An 18906-nucleotide genomic window follows, 5' to 3' on the forward strand; every position below is an offset into this window, starting at 1 on the left:
AGCACTTTAAAGACTAACAAATTTAATTTCAGCAGGCATAAGCTTTCATGGGCTTCAGCCCACTTCCTTAGATGCAGTTGGAACTTTTCTAACTCTGATTCATGTCACATGACAGGCTGAGGCCAGGAAATAAAGAGCAGTCTCTTACCCATGCTGCTGTGTTGTTTAGGTTAGTTTTCACTGGGACAGCATAGAGACCATTGAACGCATTATGTACCTCCATGACGTTCTGTCCTGAGCCAAATCTGGTACTTCATGGGATAGGATGCCTGTGAGGGTCAGGGATCTGATGCCATCCAGCCATGGTGTTTGAGGTCATTAGTTCCTGTGTGCCACGCGGTTATTACGTAGTGTCAGAAGAAACTGAATCTCTGGTAAAAGTGGAGCAAATGAAGCCACCTGAATCCCACAGACAGGAAGGGAACATGGCAGGGGTGTGAACAGGGATTTAAATGGGACTATATTTGGAGGGGCAATTCAAACACTACCTCTCCCCTTCCCTCCCTCCCCCCCGCACCCTCAGCTTCACTGCTTCCCCTCCATTGTCCCAAGCTCCTTCCTGCATGCCCCAGGCAGGCAGGCTCCAAACACTTACTGGAGGCTGCAGGCGAGGAAGGGACAGGACTCAGCTGGCTTCCCCGTGCTCCATCAGACAGCTGTGCTGCCAACTTGGCTTTCCTGCTCTGGGCATCATGTAATGGGGCTCAGCAGGAGCGCTAGTTCCAGTGCCTTTTCCAGGCATGTCCCTTCAGCCGCCCTGAGCCCGACTCCTACCTTGGCAGAAAGGGGGGGGGGAAGATGAGCTCGAGGGACGGAATCCCGGGATGAGGGGGGGCCAGGGCCCGGGGCAGAAACTGGGGTCGTGGCGGAGATGATTATTGGAGGGTTCTGTCCCCCTGTTTTGACCCCTCTCTTGGGCATGCTTCTGGCAAACTGGAGAACATGATTGCTGCTTTTCCTGGAAGCAAGTGGTATTGCAGAGAAATCAGAAGAATCAAATATTCTGCATAGCTCCTTTGGCCACATGAAGCAGACTTGAAAACAGGAAGCAACTGTGTAGTCAGAAAGCCACTGAGATACAGTGGTAGTTGGAAGCGATAGATGTACACTAATGAAGGGCACTGGATATCTGATACCTGACTGTCCTGATGTCTCTATTTGTTTTTACATTTTGCTGATATTTTTTTATTTGCATTTACCTTGATTTTTTTAAAGTGTCATGGCTCCTTTGAAGTTCTTGTTTGTTTTGTTTTGTTTCAGCAGTCTCCGGCAGAATGGCAGTGAGGTTAATGATGTCATTAAGAGCATTGTGGGGAACTTGGGAGGAGAAAGACCAAGACTTATGGGCAGGTGTGGGGAGGGAAGAGAGAAAAAGGTGTGTTTCCTCAGAACATTTGGCCAGACACATCCCACAAGCCATGGCATACATTCCCAAGCATGTCCCTTTGCAATGCCACACTAACTTCTTTGAATCAGTTCCTGAAATGCATCATGAGATTCTGGGAGATGTCTGAGGTAAAATGGTTGCAAGTGGCTGAACAGGTTGAACAAATATTTAATTAAAATAAAGAACCTGTTTAACCTAATTCTCCTCCATCCCTGGTTAATAAAATTCTTTGGATTTAATATAATGATTTGATTTAATATAATATAATAATATAATCTGGAGAAGAATCAGACCCCATTTCTTCATTGCCTTTGCACCTCAAGCCTCTTTGCTCATAGGCAGCTCTATCATTCATTAGGGCAGCAGCATATACAAATATTTGGCTGCTTTCCAACCTGCAAAATGCTTTATAATTAAAAAGTCCCACAGAAATGAAATGAAATGTCTGCTCAGTAAATCAAGGACCCACTCTTCTAAAAGAGATGTGGAATTCCTAAGGTCCAAACAGACTTAGCTCTGGAATTTTCTAAAGAGATTCCTGTAAATGTTTGGATTCATTCATTAATTATCTGAGATCAAATACAACTGTGGTTGGTAGGATATTTGTTTAAGTAACATGAAAAGATGCCTGCAATACTGAGGATTACATTGAAGGATGATTGTATTGACCTATGTTTTTTTAGAAGCTGGGATGAAATGCTTTGGCATAATTGAAGTGGCTGTCAGCCCCTCTGACAATCTATGTCTTAGTGTTTTTAGATTGCTGGAAGTCTGTTAATACTGTATAAGGGCCCAAAGATGGCTGTGGCTTTGTCTAGTCTCTTTAAGTCATTTTTCATAACTTCATTTCAGGTGCTGTGTAGGGTGTCTTCATTTTTAAATAATGTAACAGCTCCATTGAAGAAGAGAGCATTGACATATATTCATCACCGCTATAACTCACTATTTGTGGATCAGAATTAACTGCAGAATGGGTACCTCAATGAGGCATTCCTTTACCACAGATGACTGCTGCAGAATACAATTTATAATTACCCTGAACGAACAGCTGTCAGATATGCTCTGTACACTGGCTTTCTGATTAGGTGAGTTGCTGACAGTCTGCTAAGTGGTGGGTGTACTGGAGTCTCTTGTTTGAACCTTTTCATTTGAAAGCCCTGTATTCTGAGGAAGAAATTGACAATGCCGTGTGACAGGCTTTGTCTATTTAGGGGTGTCCTGGAGAGTCATTCATAAGGGTTAAGAGAAAAGGGTGCAGGATGAGATTTAAAAAATCACAACCCAGTGAGCTTTTCTATATGTGATATCGAGGCAGCCTAATTAAAGAATAAAGTTTCTTGCTTGATCTTGGCAGATGATGGCTCTATGGTACATTGCAGCAACATTGAGAATCAGCAGTTATTTTAAAATTACATGAATGGGATGCACAGGTATGAAAAGTATTGGTTTAATACAATTAAGATTCATTGCTGTGGTTTGGCATGTGTAATAAAACATAAATCACTTGTGGTATTGTCTAATTATCTTTCTTCTGGTCTGATGGGCCAAAATTATTTTCTCAGGGCTCATAAAAATCCTCTGGGTAGATTTGTGATCTGAACAGACATCTATTGATTGAATAGAGCACTGGCCCAAACAGTTTCCCTTAATAAGCTGAGCCAGTGGATGCTTGTTTCTGATAATGAAGTTTCCTCCTTCTCGCCACTCAGACAGAATTGCCAGCAAACAGGATCGACTCTTCGGGATTGATTGAGCGGAAGTGGAGACACGCTCAATTGATCCAGAAGTCAACCGTGTTAATCCACCCCCACAAAAAGATTAACGCTGTGTCGATGGGAGCGTAGTGGGGACACTGCGCTAATTAGAATTTAGGAAGTCGAGGGGAGATATGCAAGCTACTCTATGTACCTTTGCATATCTCTCATCTACTGCTGTCGAATTTTCCGTGAATATAGACCAGTATAAACTAGCAACGGAATAAACAGCTGTCATGATTGGAACATGGCTGGAGCATTAGCTAGGAGTTTGTGCAGTAGATCTCTCTCTTGCTGGTTAGTTTCCTGAGGAATCTTGGCCATGATTCTTTCTCTTGGATTTATAAGTTATATTGTAAGCTATTAGAACTGAATAATTTGATTTAAAAAAAGTTAAACTCTGTTTTTTAAGATGCTCCCTAGCTTTTATGTTTCTATACCAAACACCGACAAAATACAATAGAACAGAGTGGTCTTTAGATTGTGATATCTTTAAACAATGTGAAAACTTTAATATATTTTAGTGAATTAAAGTCTGATTCTGCATTTTTTTGCATTAGTATAAATTCAAGAGTAATTCTGTTGAATTCAATGGTGGTATGTCATAGTGAGAGAGTTCCAAACGGTCTCAGTTTTGCATAGTGCTGTGTACATCTATGGCATTATGTATATAATACAAGTGGTCTGGAATTGTAGTCTTTGTTCACGCATAATCTCCAAGTTACAGCAACCTACATTTTGAAATACTGTACCAATGTACTAATTACCTGAATAATCAAAGCAAATGGCTAAAATTTCTATTTGCAAAAGATTCCATCTGGCGGTTCGGAAGAAAGATAAGCTTAGCTAAATAAAAGCACGCTTCAAACTGTTGGAGATGACTGATGTTGACCCTGCATTAACCAACCTAGCAGCTGTGCAAGGAACCAGAGGTTCTTCCAATTTTACCTCTGTAAGGTTGCCATGGTAACTGGTGTAAGAAGAACTAATATGGACTGGCAGTGAGTGAAAGGAAATTTTATGCAAGTGATCTAAATCTAAAATGTAACAGCCAGAATGATGCAAAAGTTGTGGACTAACACTTCACCCTATTTGGCCAATGTGTTTGTCCTAATTTGCAATTAGATTGAACTAACAAAACATATTCCTTGCTACTGGGTTTTCTCTCTAGACTGAAGGCCTTATTTTTCAATGGGATTTATTCTATGTATTAAATATTTTGTTTTGAGTTTTGGTAACATGGGTGAGTAATGCAGACAGCACAGATACTCTGTTGGAAAACAGCCACCTCCTCAAGAAAAGTAATAAGATGACATATTTCAGTGCTTGTTTTCGGTCTTGCACAGAAGACCAAAGCACCTCTTTCTGGCTGAGGTCCAGTAACATTGTTTAATGCTTTGGATAAGATAAATTCATGTCCATAGAAGCCAAGACAGCTGCATTGTAAATTAGGACTGGGGACTAACTCTGCTCTTCCTGCTGTGAAAGTCATTCGAACTGATTGAACCTTGTGGTTTGGAAGCTGAGGTGAATTTATGTGATAATTTCCCTCACCCCCCACCCCTCCCCAAAATAAAACAGGCAAGTTTTACAAAGTGGAGATGTTTACAGAAGATTTATAACTACCCACTCATGCCCCAAGCGCTGCTCTCCCCAAGGTGTTCAGGAAACAAGTCTTTTAATTTAGAGATCAGAACAGCCATGAAAATGCTCTATTGCTATTTTTATTTTAGCTCATATATCTTTATTTATTTTTACTCTCTCTTTGTGTAGGTGATTCTGATCCTTACCAAATATTACCATACTGATATGGGGAAAGTGCTGGAGAGCTCTTTGTGGAGGTAAGCACTCAACCTTTTCCTATGTTCCTTGTTCCTCTGCTGGCCAAAGTAGGACTGTTTCTTGCTTCCTTTTTGATGTTGCCTAATGAGCTGAATTGCTGACTGTGCCAGATGTAGGGTTGCCCAGGCTTGCATCTTTTTTATGGACTGTGGTTGAGTGAAGAAGAACTTGAAAAGGGCAGTGGAAATAAACAACATTAGAGGGTAAGATATCTTTCGGACGCCACATTTTAAAGAAAAAGGGAATTCTAATTGTAAGTTGGCATCAGTACACAATTTTCTTCCTCCTCCTTTTTTTTTTTTTTAAAACTCCCAGAACCTTATAAGTTTTGCACCAAAGGTACTTAAGGGTACCTAGGGTAGTAATTATTTTAATTGTGAATACCTTTTGTTGTTCAGCTCTGTATTTAGGTTAGTAAATTATCTATACGTGTGATGTATCTTTCTGGTTGTAAATTGGAGCCTGTCCAGGTTCTGTTGCATCTTCTGATGTTTGGAAACTTGTAGTAATTCAAATATAACTTTTAAAGTAATTTTTCATTTAATCAAGATTTACCAATGCCAACTTTGTCAACTCTCTCTCTATGACACATGCACACAAAGAGATTTTTTATGGTTTTGGACACAGATACAGAACCAGTGAAATTCTCTTATACCAGTACAACCCTATTGATCAAGATCAATATTTTTCTGTTGTATCTTTATCCTTAACACCAACTTTTTAAGGGCATCAGGAGCAGATGCAGGATCATTAATTTTCCATGCTGTTGTTCTGCCAAATTGCTGGGGGGGTTTTCCAGATGAACTGTTGTCAAATATCCAGTTGAAATGATGGGTGAACTTTAATGTGTGTATTTTAAAAAAAATCATACTTCCTATTTGAAAATCTTTCATTTAAATGCATTGGTACTGAATAACAAGCCACATATTATACATTCAAAGTCATGGAAATATGTTTGTACTGTATTGCTAGATATACTTTGTACACCCTGGTGTTCCATCCACCTAGATGGGTCTTCAACAGAATACTCATGTCACATGCATAGATCACACACATTTTAAACACAGAAGTGTTTCCTATATTATGGATAATCATTTAGTGTTAGTCCCCCATTATGCCTCTAGCGTTTAGGGCAGCGACAAAGCTTCTCCACTCTTGTCTGTTTCTAGCAAGTCTTTCAGTGATTCCTCAGCTATGCCCCACATTTTCAGCTCAGCTTCCACTGCTCTTCACCATGTTTTCAGGCAGTCTCATTTTTGCTTGCCTTCAGGTGTCCATCTTGTTGCTATTCTGGTGATGGAATCAACTTCATCCAAAACACATGGCCAATCCATTTTCAATGCCTTTTGGTAATGATGGTGCTCATATCTTCTTGACTACACTATATGAATAGATCTTGATTTGAGATTGTTTTGGCCAAAAGATACAGAGGATTTTTCTGAGGCAGGCTGTATGAAATGAAGACAGCATGGACATATCAGACCTTGCTATTCCCCAGCATTCTGCACTATAACGTAGTGTGGAAAGTACACAACTCTAATAAATCTTAAGTTTACTTCTGATGTTATATTTTGATGATTTCCAGACTGTATTTAAGCTCTTAAAGGTGTTCCTGGCTTTATTGATTCTGTTCCAAATGTCCTGACTTGTTCCACAATCCAGGCTGATGGTACTGCACAGATATGTGAACATTTCTACATTAGTGAGAACATAATCCTCTATCCATACTGGTGATGGTGAGGCGATATTAAAAGTCATGATATCTGTCTTACTGTGGTCGATTTTCAGTCCAATTTGCTGGCTGAATATGTTGAGTTGGATTGTTTTCTCTTGTATATGGTGATGGATATGTGATAAGAGAGCAGGATCTTCTGCAAAGTCCAGGTCTTTAAGGGATGAGAAGGGTGTCCATCCAATACCTCTTGGCATGTCCTCTATTGTATGCCGCATTATCCAATCAATGGCAATGTTAAAGAGGATTGTAGATATAATGCACCCCTGCCGTACGCCTGTTTTGACTTCAAAACTGAGCTCACTGTGACCAACACTACATGTAAAGTTGGAATAGAAGCTTTTAATGATGTTAATTATACAAAGAGGGATTCCATAAGCCTGCAGAATATATCATAGGCTGAACCTGTGGATGCTGTCAAGTCTTCTCAAAATCTATGAAATTTATGTAAAGTTGTCATTGCCATTCTAAGCATTGTTCTATTATATTTCGTAAAGATCTGTCTGCGCATCCATGTCCTTTCAGAAAACGGGCTTGCTCTTTTCTGAGCCCACTATCAACTGATATACTCTGGACTATGATTTTACACAATACCTTACGTGGCACAGATGAAAGTCGACTATCACTCTAGTTATTACAATCACTTTATTTGGTATCTTTTCTATAATCCCATTGGTCCACTCATCTGGCACTTTTTCTTTTTCCCAAACTGATGTAAATAGAGGGGCCAGGATAGATACTGCTAACTCAGGATTAATCTTGAACAATTCTGCATTCAAGTTGTCCTTGTCAGGAGCTTTCCCATTTTTTAAAGATTTGATGGCTTGATTGATCTCTTCCTTTGTTGGGGTATCTGTGTTGATGTCAAGATCTTCTTCTGCCTCCCGAGTGTTTACTTCCTCTTTAGGTGGCTCCTAAAGCAAATCTTTAGCAAATCTTTGAAATGCTCTATCCAATGCATTTCTTATTCTTTTTCTGTTGTAAATAGCTGGCTTTGTTTGTTCCTGATGAGAGTGTTTGTTGGTGTCTGCCATTTACCACTAATAAGCCACATCATTTTTTAGACCGTTCCTTGTTCACCACAAACAGCTGCATCCTCTGCTTGTATTGCCAGATTATCAATGTTATGTCATTTATCTACTCTAACAAGGCATTTAACCTCCTGATGTGCCTTACTATACTGTTCATGGTAGTTGTCCTTTAGCCTCTGAGATTTTGTGTCTAAAACTGTTTTCTTCAGGGCTCATCCGCTTTCTGTGGCATTCCATGTACTGGGTGTAATCCACTTCTGTCTTTTCTTCTGCCTGTAGCCTAGTCAGGCTTCACTACTCTGTCTATAAATTGTTGTTACATTAGCCCACTTCTTGTTGATCGCTCATCTGATTTCCCCGCCTCTTTATCAAGATCTGCAAGTGCATGAAACCTGTTCTTTAACTGCAGAACAAAGACGTTCTGTATTTCAGGTGACTTTAGCTTATCAATGTCATAACATCTATATCTCTTGTTTGATAGACCCACACTTCCCAGTTTTCGCTCGATGGTGTCTGCAACAAAGTGGTAGTCATTACCAATATCTGCTCCCCTTCTCACTTTCACATCTGTCAATGAGTGTTGCCATTTAGAATTAATCATTATATGTTCAATCTGGTTCTTATCTCTGCCATTTGGAGAACACCATGTCAGCTTGTGAATTTCATGATGTTGAAATAAAGTTCCACTGATGATTAGACCATTCATTCTGCAGAGATCAACTGATAATCAGGATCCTAGAAATCCATTTGCCGTGGAACATGGAATAACAGAGAATCTTTAGTTTTACTTTTTGTGAAAAAAATAAAAACATATATTAACTGTTAACTAAATTTTACTGAAAGTACCAGTGTCACTTATTCAATGCCTGCAACCTCCCCCTCTCGTGGTTTATTTTTTGAATGCTCTTTAAATTTACATAGCTAAACATACTCCAATAAACTGCTTCCAGTGTATGGAGATTACTCAATGGTGTAATAGGGGTTTGTGTTTTAGTACATTTCAAATTTCACTTCAGCCTCCAGGACTAACTTAGAAACTGAGTAATGTCAATTTAAAAGCAATTTTTGCTTTATTTTTTGTGCATTTAAAGAAATGTTTCTGAAAATATAAAATACAGACATAGAATTATGTGGTGGGTATATATAAGAAATACAAATTGCAATTCTATTCATTTTATTTTATTATAATGATTGATGGCACTGGTAGGTTTTGAACTTGCTTAAAAATTGTAAATATTGTCAATAAGCTATTTGTGTTCAAGTGCTACCTATATATATTTGGCCTAGGGAAACCAAAGTTCAACATTTCATTTTAATCACAGAAAAACAGATTTTTATGTTTTTTATGAGAAATTTTTTTAAATCATGGAATAATGTAGGAACAGTGCTATTTTATATCTCTAGATGAAGAAATTTTCCTGAGCCTTACTAGATAACTAAATAGCCACACAAGCAATAAGGGAAAGAAACATAAAATTTCCAGGAATCTGAATTTCTGACACAGCCTGAGGACTTTGGTTCCAGAAATCTGCAAACAGAGTATATAGTATCTTCATTAGGGACAGGTATGGGGCCCAGATTATTCCAAATTCTCTATCCACATAAAAGCCTGTAAGGAACATTCCTCATTTTATGTAACTCATGCAGGGGGAAGCCACAATTGCAGTCCTTGAACCCAGAGCTGTGCAGAGCTTGTTCCTTTGATGTGGCCTCATGGATGCACAGCACTCCAAAAGGAGTCAGGAGGAAGCGAGATCTATGATCTAGGCTGGCTTCACATTCACTTGTGAAGTAGGCTGGCTATGCTGCTTGTAGGAGGCTGCACCCTCTTCATCTGCCCAGATTTCCCATTGAGTGGTGCAGCCCTGCACTGTCCAATATTTGTCCCAATGGCTAAAGAATACAGTCTGCCCCAACCTCTTGCCCCAATACTGTACATGTTGCCTAAGGGCAAATAGTACCTCGTCTCTTCATACCAGCTATGTGATAAGTAGCACCTCTGAATGTGAAAACTGAAAAAATGTGAGCCTCATCTGGCCATCTTCAGGAGGATGGTCTTGGTTCCCTCTGAACCCTAGTGGGAGCGGAGAGCACTCAGCACCTTTCAGGATTGGCCATTTAATTTTGGATGGTTAATTTTGAATTACCTTTTAAAACTCCCTACTTCTGTGATGGGTAATTTTTCTTTTTAATCTTTATACAACACCCTGTGTGAGAGCATACAACTAAATGGATATTGGGATTAGAGCAGGGTGCTTTTTTAAATTGATTAATTTATTCGCAGAAAAATGTTTTGGGGGAACCAAAATTATTTGCAAATTCAGGTGAAATTGGCATGTAAACAAGCCCTGAGTTGGATTTGTTTAAAAAGATACACCCCCTCCTTGAAAATATAACAAAATAAAATGACCCCCCCAAATTTCTGTTTTGGTTTAACCTGAAATGAGTTGGGCCCCAGATTTTTCTGTGTGGCCACTTAACTGAAAAATCAATTATTCAGATACTCCTGAAATTGCGTAACCATACATTGTCTTCCTGTTGTATACTGTTGGCCCATCTAATGTATGTGACGTGTCCAGTTTGCTAACTACAATTCAGTATAATCATAGAAATGTAGGACTGGAAGGGACTTCAGTAGGTTATCTAGTTCAGTCCTCTTCATTGAGGCAACACTAAGTATTATCTGGACCATCCCTGGCAGATGTTTGTCTAACCTGTTCTTAAAAACCTCCAGTGATGGAGATTTCACAATCTCCTAGGCAATTTGTCCCAGTGCTACCTACAAGTAGGACGTTTTTCCTAAAGTCTAACCTAAATCTCCCTTACTGCAATTTAAGCCCTTCTTAAGCTATTACTTCTTGTCCTGTCCTCCATGGATAAAGAGAACAATATATTACTCTCCTCTCTATCACAACATTGTACATATTTGAAGACTGTTATCTTGTCGCCTCCCCCTTTCTTCCCCCCCCAGTCTTTTCTTCTTCTGACTAAACACATCCAATTTTTTCAATATTTCCTTGTAGGTCATGTTTTGTAAACCTTTAATCATTTTTGTTGCTCTCTGCTGGATATTGTCCAATTTCTCCACTTCCTTTTCTGAAGTGTGGTGCCCAGAACTGGATATAGTACTCAGTTGAGGCCTTATCAGTGCTGAATAGAGTGGAAGAATTACTTCTCATATTTTGCTTATAACACTTCTTCTAATACATCCCAGAATGATGTTTGCTTTTTTTCAATGGTATTACATTGTTAACTCATATTTAGTTTGTGATCCGCTATAATCCCTAGTTGCTTTTCTGCAGTACTCCTTCCTAGACATCATTTCTCGTTTTGTATTTGTGGAATTGATTATTCCTTCCTAAGTATAGTATTTTGTATTTGTCCTTGTTAAATGTCATCCTATTTACTTCAGACCTTTTCTACAGATTTTCAAGATAATTTTGAATTCTAATTCTGTCCTTCAAAGAGTTTGCAATCCCTCCCAGATGGTATAATCTATGGCATTATCCAGATCATTTATGAAGATACAGTGAATAGAACCAGACCCAGGACAGATCCCTGTGCATTCCCACTTGATATGCTCTTCCAGCTTGACTGTGCACCATTGGTAACTACTCTCTGAGTAAGGTTATCTATCAGATAAGTCTCTTTCAAAGTTATCCATTAAGATCCTGCACTTTTCAACATAAATGTTAAACATCCTTTAGATAATGCTGTTTTTTAGGACAATTGCTTTAGGCCTCATTCTGATCTGAACACTCATGTAAATGAGAAGTAACTACATTGAAACCAATGGAGTTATATCACCATAAAACTGGTATAAGAAGAAAATCAGGCCCTTCCCTCTGCTTTTAGGCAATGATTTTACTAGATAGTTTGCCTTTTAAGACCAGGATGAAGCACCTCAAATGAGGAACATGCTTAGAAAGACTTGGCGGTTGATTTAACAATCAACTTAAGTTTCTGGAATGCAGCTCAAATGGGAGCTTGGAGGAGGGGTTTGAAACTGAAACTGAAATTTGTGAGTTGGACGTAAATCTACTTTTCTGTAAACAAGAGAATATACTCAGATGGTAGCATGTACTCAGATTACAAAATTACCCAAGGGTCCAAAGAAAATAAGAATAGCATTCAGAATAAACCAAGTTGCTCTTGAAAGCTTCATGTACCGAACTGTGTCCAAAAACCAAGAAAACTGGTATATAGTGAACCATAGCATGGTAGAAAAGTGAACAGTAGTGCTTTCTCTATATAGTTATTTCAAGATAGCTGGTATAAATTGATGTATCTCCATTGAATTTCAATGGAGCTGTATCAGATTACATAAACTGATGACCTGCCTGAGTGTGTTCCTATGTAAAATGCATATTTTATTAAAGAATGTTATTATTCTTTACACATTTATTTGCATCAGAACAAATACACAATACACAGATGTGGAAAAAATTCAGAGAGATTTTTGGCTATGGGTAAAAGTCATTCATCTCTGCAAGGTTTTTGTGTTCTAATGGGAATTGATGCTGTCATATTATTTCCTGAATGAGCCCAGTATTTGTCTCTCCCTTAACTGTTGTCCTGGCTAGAACAGTCCCACACATTTATTGTTCTCTGCATGGGGGAAAGGTTACTTTGAAGTCTGTCCTCCAATATGATTTTTGTAACTTCTTTTGTTTGTTGCCCTTTTGTCCCCAATGTTTGTGCTGGTTAGGAAATTGTTACTTGGGTTGGCATTATCAATACTTTTGCTGTGCCCATATCTGTGATTAGAAAATGTAAGTTTTAGAATTTTTTTTAACTGAATGTGTTCCTTCATGAAATCCTGGGACTTATTCTTGGGATGCTGTAGATAAAAGCATTGTAGCGCGGTGGCTGCTGTTACAGTAGAGTGCAGGATTTCCCCCAAAGCCCTGTAGAATCCTAGAACTGAAACAAGGCTACTGAAAATGTGGTTTTTAGCTTAAAGAAGTCTCTCTTATCTGCATAGCAGAACAGCTCTTTATTGTTTCTCAGTACAACTCATGTACAGGGTCTGTTTCTGATCTTGAGTACTATGGATTTAGTTGAATTCATCCTGTTTTACAACAGTGTAAAAGAGATCAGAATCACATCCACAGTAAAATTATGCTAATTACACACAAAATGGAAGCCACAAGGATGAGGGTATCAATCTCCAGGCTTGAGTTCTGTGGCCCAGATAATTATATCTAGGCAATCATCATAATTTGCAATTAATAACATGTTGTTACATGTTACTGTTGTGCCCTTAAGGGGTGCCAGTCTCTTTCACTTTGTATGCTGGTGCCATCCCTTCCCTGAAAGCCTCCTCTGATTTTTAATTTACTCATGGGTTACTTTAAAAGGAACATTTTCAGTTGGCTTTTATGGGCTTCATTCTTTCTGATGAAGACCTTCAGACCATTTCTCTACATCCTTTATCAAAATCCTTCACTCAAATCTGATTCCAGACACTATTTAGAGAATTCCTTCATTTAGGACCCAACTGTTATCATTTGGACTTGTGTGATTAGCTCTGATCAGTGTATTCTAAATCTTTAATGTAGATCTGTCTGACTTAAGAGGCCACCAGACAATGTTGTCCATCTGCTGAGAAATAGCAGATGTTATGGCCTTGCAGGTCAGCTGTCCATTGGAGAGAGAAATTGCTGACACATCCTGGACATATGCTAAGTGTAACTTGTTTAATTTAGGGCAAGTCTACACTGCAAAATTAAGTTGACCTAAGTTATGCTGATGTACGGCCACTGCACTAATTCAATCGCTTTTGCATGTCCACACTACGCTCCTTGTGTCAGCAGCACGTGTCCTCATCAGGAGCATTTGCACCAATTTAACTGTCAGCATGAGGCATTGTGGGACGGCTTCTGAAAGGCAGCAACAGTCGATGAAAGCAATGCAGTGTCCGCACTGACACTGTGTCGACCTAACTACATTGACCTAAGTTCTATGCCTCTCAAGGAGGTGGAGTTATTAAGTCAGTGTAGCAGCTAGTTACATCGGTGGGAGCTACATTTCAGTGTGGATGCTAACAGAGTTAGGTTGATGTAAACTGCCTTTTGTCAACTTAACTCTACGGTGTAGACCAGGCCTTACATACGTACACCAGCCCTGTAGCAGAGGTGGTCAGGCAAGGCTCTCTTTCAGGGATCTCAGTGCAAACAGAGGAACCTGGTTCCCAGGGACCAACTCTGTCTGAAGAATTGACTCTAGATAAAGTAACTAAGGCAAGCAGGAAGCTCCCTTACTGCTTATCACAGCTACTCCAAAGAACCTGCATCAGAAAACCAATGCCATAGCATTTCCCTCCAAGACTAAAAACTTACTCTCGTGCTAAGAGCCATGTAAGACTGTAACAGCTCCACTTGCTGATCTCTGCCATCTGCCTGCTGGGTGAAATTCCACATCCTGTATTACGCAGACTAGATGATCATATTGATTCCTTCAGGCCTTAAAAAGCTTTAAATCTATAAACATTAAGTATTATTATTGCCCTTGGGCTATAGAAAAGCCTCTTTCTGGTCTCCTGAAACTTGCTTTGCCATTATCCCGCTCTCTCTTTTCCATCACACACACATCACGTAGGCTTGGTCTACACTTAAATTTAGGTCAAACTACCTACATTGCTCAGGCCTGTGAAAAACTTTGCATCATGTGTGACTTAGTTACATTGACCTAACTGCTACTATAGACGCAGCTATGTCAGTGGAAGAGTTCTTCCATCCACTTAGCTACTGCCTCTTGAGGGGGTGGATTTATTACAGAGATGGGAAAAAAATCCCTTCCGTCACTGCAGTATTCATTGATAGAGAGAAAGTTAATAAGAATAAGGGTATGTCTTAGACATAACATCTACACTACAGTGCTACAGCAGCTTAGCTGCAGGTGTGTCACTGTAGGACTTGTAGTGTAGACATACCTTTATTCTTATTAACTTTCTCTCTGTCAGTGAATCAAGGGGCTGGTGGGAGTCTCAGTGGCCCAGCTGGAATGGGGTGGTGACTGATGTCTGTTCTTTGTCTCCTTGGAGTTGCAATAGGAGCTTGGAGAGGGGAAGGAAACAGGAGGAGGAAGCAAATATTCCAGCTCAGACAGATAGGAAACTGGCAATTTTAGGCCAAAATAGACTGCGGATTCATATAACAACCAGAAACCCTGATTTTGCAACTGGATCTATACAGTCTGACCCCTGTGCCCAGTTGATGGAATATTAGCCAACATACTTGAAATCCAGTTTCATATGTGCCATATACACTGAGATGAGGCAAAGCTAAATATTGTGTTCTCACCAAAGGCCCTGTGATATGTTCAGTCTTAATTTTCTGCTCATGCTTCCTAACAGCAAAAGCCACAACTGTCTATCTGTCATGGTCTAACAAACTGTGCAATAATAAAACCTTGAGTTACCTGCATTCTAATTTATTGGGCCGCTAAGGTTATCACAAGTGTTCTGAAGCTGAGTGAAAAAGATGAATGTGCCTCTTCATAAATGTGTCCTAAAAATTGTGTGCATTTCTTGCTTCTGTGTACTTTTTAGTCTTCTGTTGTCTTGAGGGGCGAAGCATTTGAAATTTGTTAAATAAAGACTTGTTACAGGTGGGTCAGATGCAGAATTGGATGCCTAAATTTCAATCAGCTACAAATTCTAATAGCTGAGGAATAAACTTACTAGATAATCAAAGTGCTAACAACCCTGCTACATCAACCCTGCTCTCTGATTCCACTGATGAATTAGAGGCACAAATCATCTTGGAAGCATAGAAGCAGAGCTAGGAAACCTCAGGGGTTCATTTGTGTAGCCTGCTTTGTGTCTGCTGCTATGTATATTGTTTGTTTACTTAGTGGTTATTGATCTTATTGAGACTGTGATAAATTTATATAATTATTAGGCCTAAAGAAAGCAAGATAGATGGGCCGAGGTCACCTTGGTTTCCTCTCTGAACATAGCTGAAAATAACTGACTCTCATCACTGAGGACAAGTTAAGAAGATTGTTCATAAAATTCTTATTAAAAAAGGTTTTAATGTGCGGTAAATCCTTGAGGATACAAGGCACTGGTCATTTTAGCCATGTTACCTTAAATAAACACAAAAATACATTCAACTAGTCAAGGGCCAGAACTTAGCGGTGCCTGACTTGTGCTGGCGAAGCATGCGTGTGCCTGCGGATACCAGGCAGATAGACTAAGGGTGCAACTCACCACAGAGGGTCCAAGGGCTATGTGGGACTTAAGTCAGACATAGGGCATTGAGCAAAATTACTCTCCGTGCACAGTTTTGTACACAAAATGGATCAATTTATGCACAAGCATATATCTATCTGTACTTCGTATGCATGCATATCTCTGTGCGCATACAGGCATATATATTTTTGGATGCAACCTTAGGCACCTATATTTGAAATTTAGGACCAAATATTGTATTTTAAATCAGCAACAGCTAGACAATTCATACTCCCGCCTAGCACTTGTCTTCAGACATGGACTAATTAGTCATCATAACGCCCTTGGAAATAGGTAAATAAATAGTATCTTCATTTTACAAATGGGATAATTGACATGTTAAGCGACTCACTGAAAGTTACACAATAACTCAGAAGCATGCATGGCCACAATTGGAACTGGACAGTTTCTGGCTCCCAATTCTGTGCTCAGACCAGTAGACAACACTGTATCTCTGATATGGATTCAGCCTTTCCCTGTTTAAATTGCTATAGATGAGGAATAATAGATGATGATGATTACTAATAAAGTTTTAATTGCATAATTATCAGGCTGTAATGATATGGTGGTGTTAACATCACTCACCATGTAATTGTCATTGTTCCCAGTGGCATTATCATGTAGTTAATGCCTTGCTGCAGTAAAATACCTTGCATTTTTTTATGCTAACTATTCTGTTTAATTCCTCTTAGCTGTCTATGCTGAACCCTACATATGTCAATTCTCAGAACAGTGGATGATTTTACACAATCTATCTGCTGTCAATGGGGCATTGCTGAATAACTAGGTCAGAAAGATCACTTTCCTAGGAAAGACAATTGCTTCTTTTTATATATGCACACACGCATGCGCATACACTCCTGTACTGTAGAGGAGACCTATTTATGCAGCTCTTCAGACATCACTGGGGCATCAACATGTAATGATCGTAGGCTGTCCTGGCTAATATCCCCTTAAGAGAAAACTTATTTGTTTAGGCACGTTTCTGAAAAGTGCCAATTCCCAACAGCTCTAGGCACTTAGACAAATATACAAAAGTAGTACTAAATTACAAAATAAAATGTCTTGCCCTTTATAAACCGATCTCAATTCCCACATATCACCCAGCAAATTAACATCTCCATGCAATCACCCTGTACCCTTCAGACAATCCTTTTCTAACCAAATCTTGCACCTTACAGAATGCACCTCACAGAATGCTCAGTAGTTCCACAAATTCAGGAGGGAGGACCCTAGCCACCTTTTAAATGATGGAAGGTTTAGTTCAAGCACATCAGCTAATTTTAACTGCAGTCATATCTCTCACAGAAACAAACTAGCTAGTTAGCTAGCTTCCAAACCATTTAGGGCTTTAGAGGTGAAAAACTACACATAACTTCCTGGAAACTAATTTAAAAAACCTTATGGAAACTGATTTTAAAAAAATGTAGACTGGAGTAATACTCTCTCCATGTGAATGAAGTTCAGTCTAATATGCGGGCAGACGTATTCCACACTAACTTGCATTAGATGGTCTTAAATTGCAGTTCTGCTCTGAAAAGTGATTTTGTAGAAATGGCCTTGGGGAAGATCCAGTTACCAACTCTGTGATTTCCATATCAGATTTGCTTACTTTCTGAGGGGGGAAATAAAGTATTTCTAATTACTAGTCCAGAAAACTCAGCTTGGGATCTGAAGTCAAACTGAGTTTTCTCTGGCTAGTTCTTCATTGCCAGTTAAGAAAGATTCTGTAAATGAAAGCTGCCCGTATTTACATATGTGCAAGTTGATTTTCCTCCAATTATGCTCTCACTTGCACCTGTGCCTTAATGAGATGACTTTAGAGACAATTGAGTTGCAAACATGGTCCTGCAGTTGGAACTTGGTTAACAATTGTATATGACTTCCATATTTGCCCTACAATATTTCAGTGAAGTCCGTGTGATTTGTTCATGTTACAAATATTCTGCCACGTATGGCGCTGTAATGGATGGTGCAGCTCAATTTCCATTTATTTCATTTTATTTTCAGGCATTTAAAATGTTGGGCTGCTAAATTACACTCAGAAATTTAACATGCTCGTTCTTGGCTCACGAGCAAGATTTTATTTTAGGGAACCTTCAGATAGGCAAATACGTGCTGAAATGTGCAGAAGATAAAGGCGATGAGGAGAACACGCTATTCTGGTAGTCTTAACTTTTGGATTTCCAAGATATAAAATAGATGCTTTATACCCTGTCTGCTCTAGCATGATGCAGTTCCAATGATCTACAGTCCCAAAAGGCCGACAGTGGTCCCTTTACAGTGCTGAACCTCTGATGTTACAAGGACTCAAGTATGTGCTTGACATCAGTGGAACTACTCGTGGTGTGTAAGGGTAAGCACTGCATAAGTCCTTGCAGGTTCAGGGCCTGTGAATGTGCTCTTACCTTATTGTAAGATCCTTGGGGCAGGGCGGTCTTTTTTTGTCCTGTTTGTGTAGTGCCTAGCACAATGGGGTCCTGTCCTACCTGTTACTGCAATATAAATAATAATGTAATCTATTTGATTTATAATATATAAGAAGTAACTTCTATGCATGATTGTATTTTACATAAAGTGATAGGCAATTTTTATCAAACTTACCTATAATGTCTAATCCATATTGAAGCACTTGTTTGCAAAATAATTATTTTTCAAAACTGAGAGCCTTTGTGTCTACAGCTCCACCGTAAAGTAATCCAAGAAGTGGAAAATTTGTTTTTTAATTATCTGTATGATTTTTAAATGGTTAATTTTTTCTTTAACTATAATTTTGTAAATATGCAGTCAAAGAATATAAGAAACAGAAATGATAATTTGTGGACTGTGTACCCAACTGTCATTTCCAATTTAATACCATTTAAAATAGTTACGGTATAAATCCTTGTTAAGAATAGACCCTTATCAGTACACAGATGCTAAAA

General features: G+C 39.1%; 1 protein-coding gene across 3 annotated transcripts in view; it reads left to right on the plus strand.

Annotated features, from left to right (window-relative positions):
• SORCS2 (sortilin related VPS10 domain containing receptor 2) overlaps positions 1–18906 on the plus strand; it is a 549270-nt gene that overhangs the window by 235365 nt on the left and 294999 nt on the right. For all 3 annotated transcript variants that reach the window (XM_067556436.1, XM_067556437.1, XM_067556438.1), the window contains exon 2: positions 4915–4982. In XM_067556436.1, the coding sequence (XP_067412537.1) occupies positions 4915–4982 (68 nt within the window). The remainder of the gene's footprint in view (positions 1–4914; positions 4983–18906) is intronic.

This window comes from Emydura macquarii, unplaced genomic scaffold (assembly GCF_026122565.2).
Source record: "Emydura macquarii macquarii isolate MOO-44397 ecotype Brisbane River unplaced genomic scaffold, CSIRO-AGI_Emac_v2 contig_1768, whole genome shotgun sequence".
NCBI lineage: Eukaryota > Metazoa > Chordata > Testudines > Chelidae > Emydura > Emydura macquarii.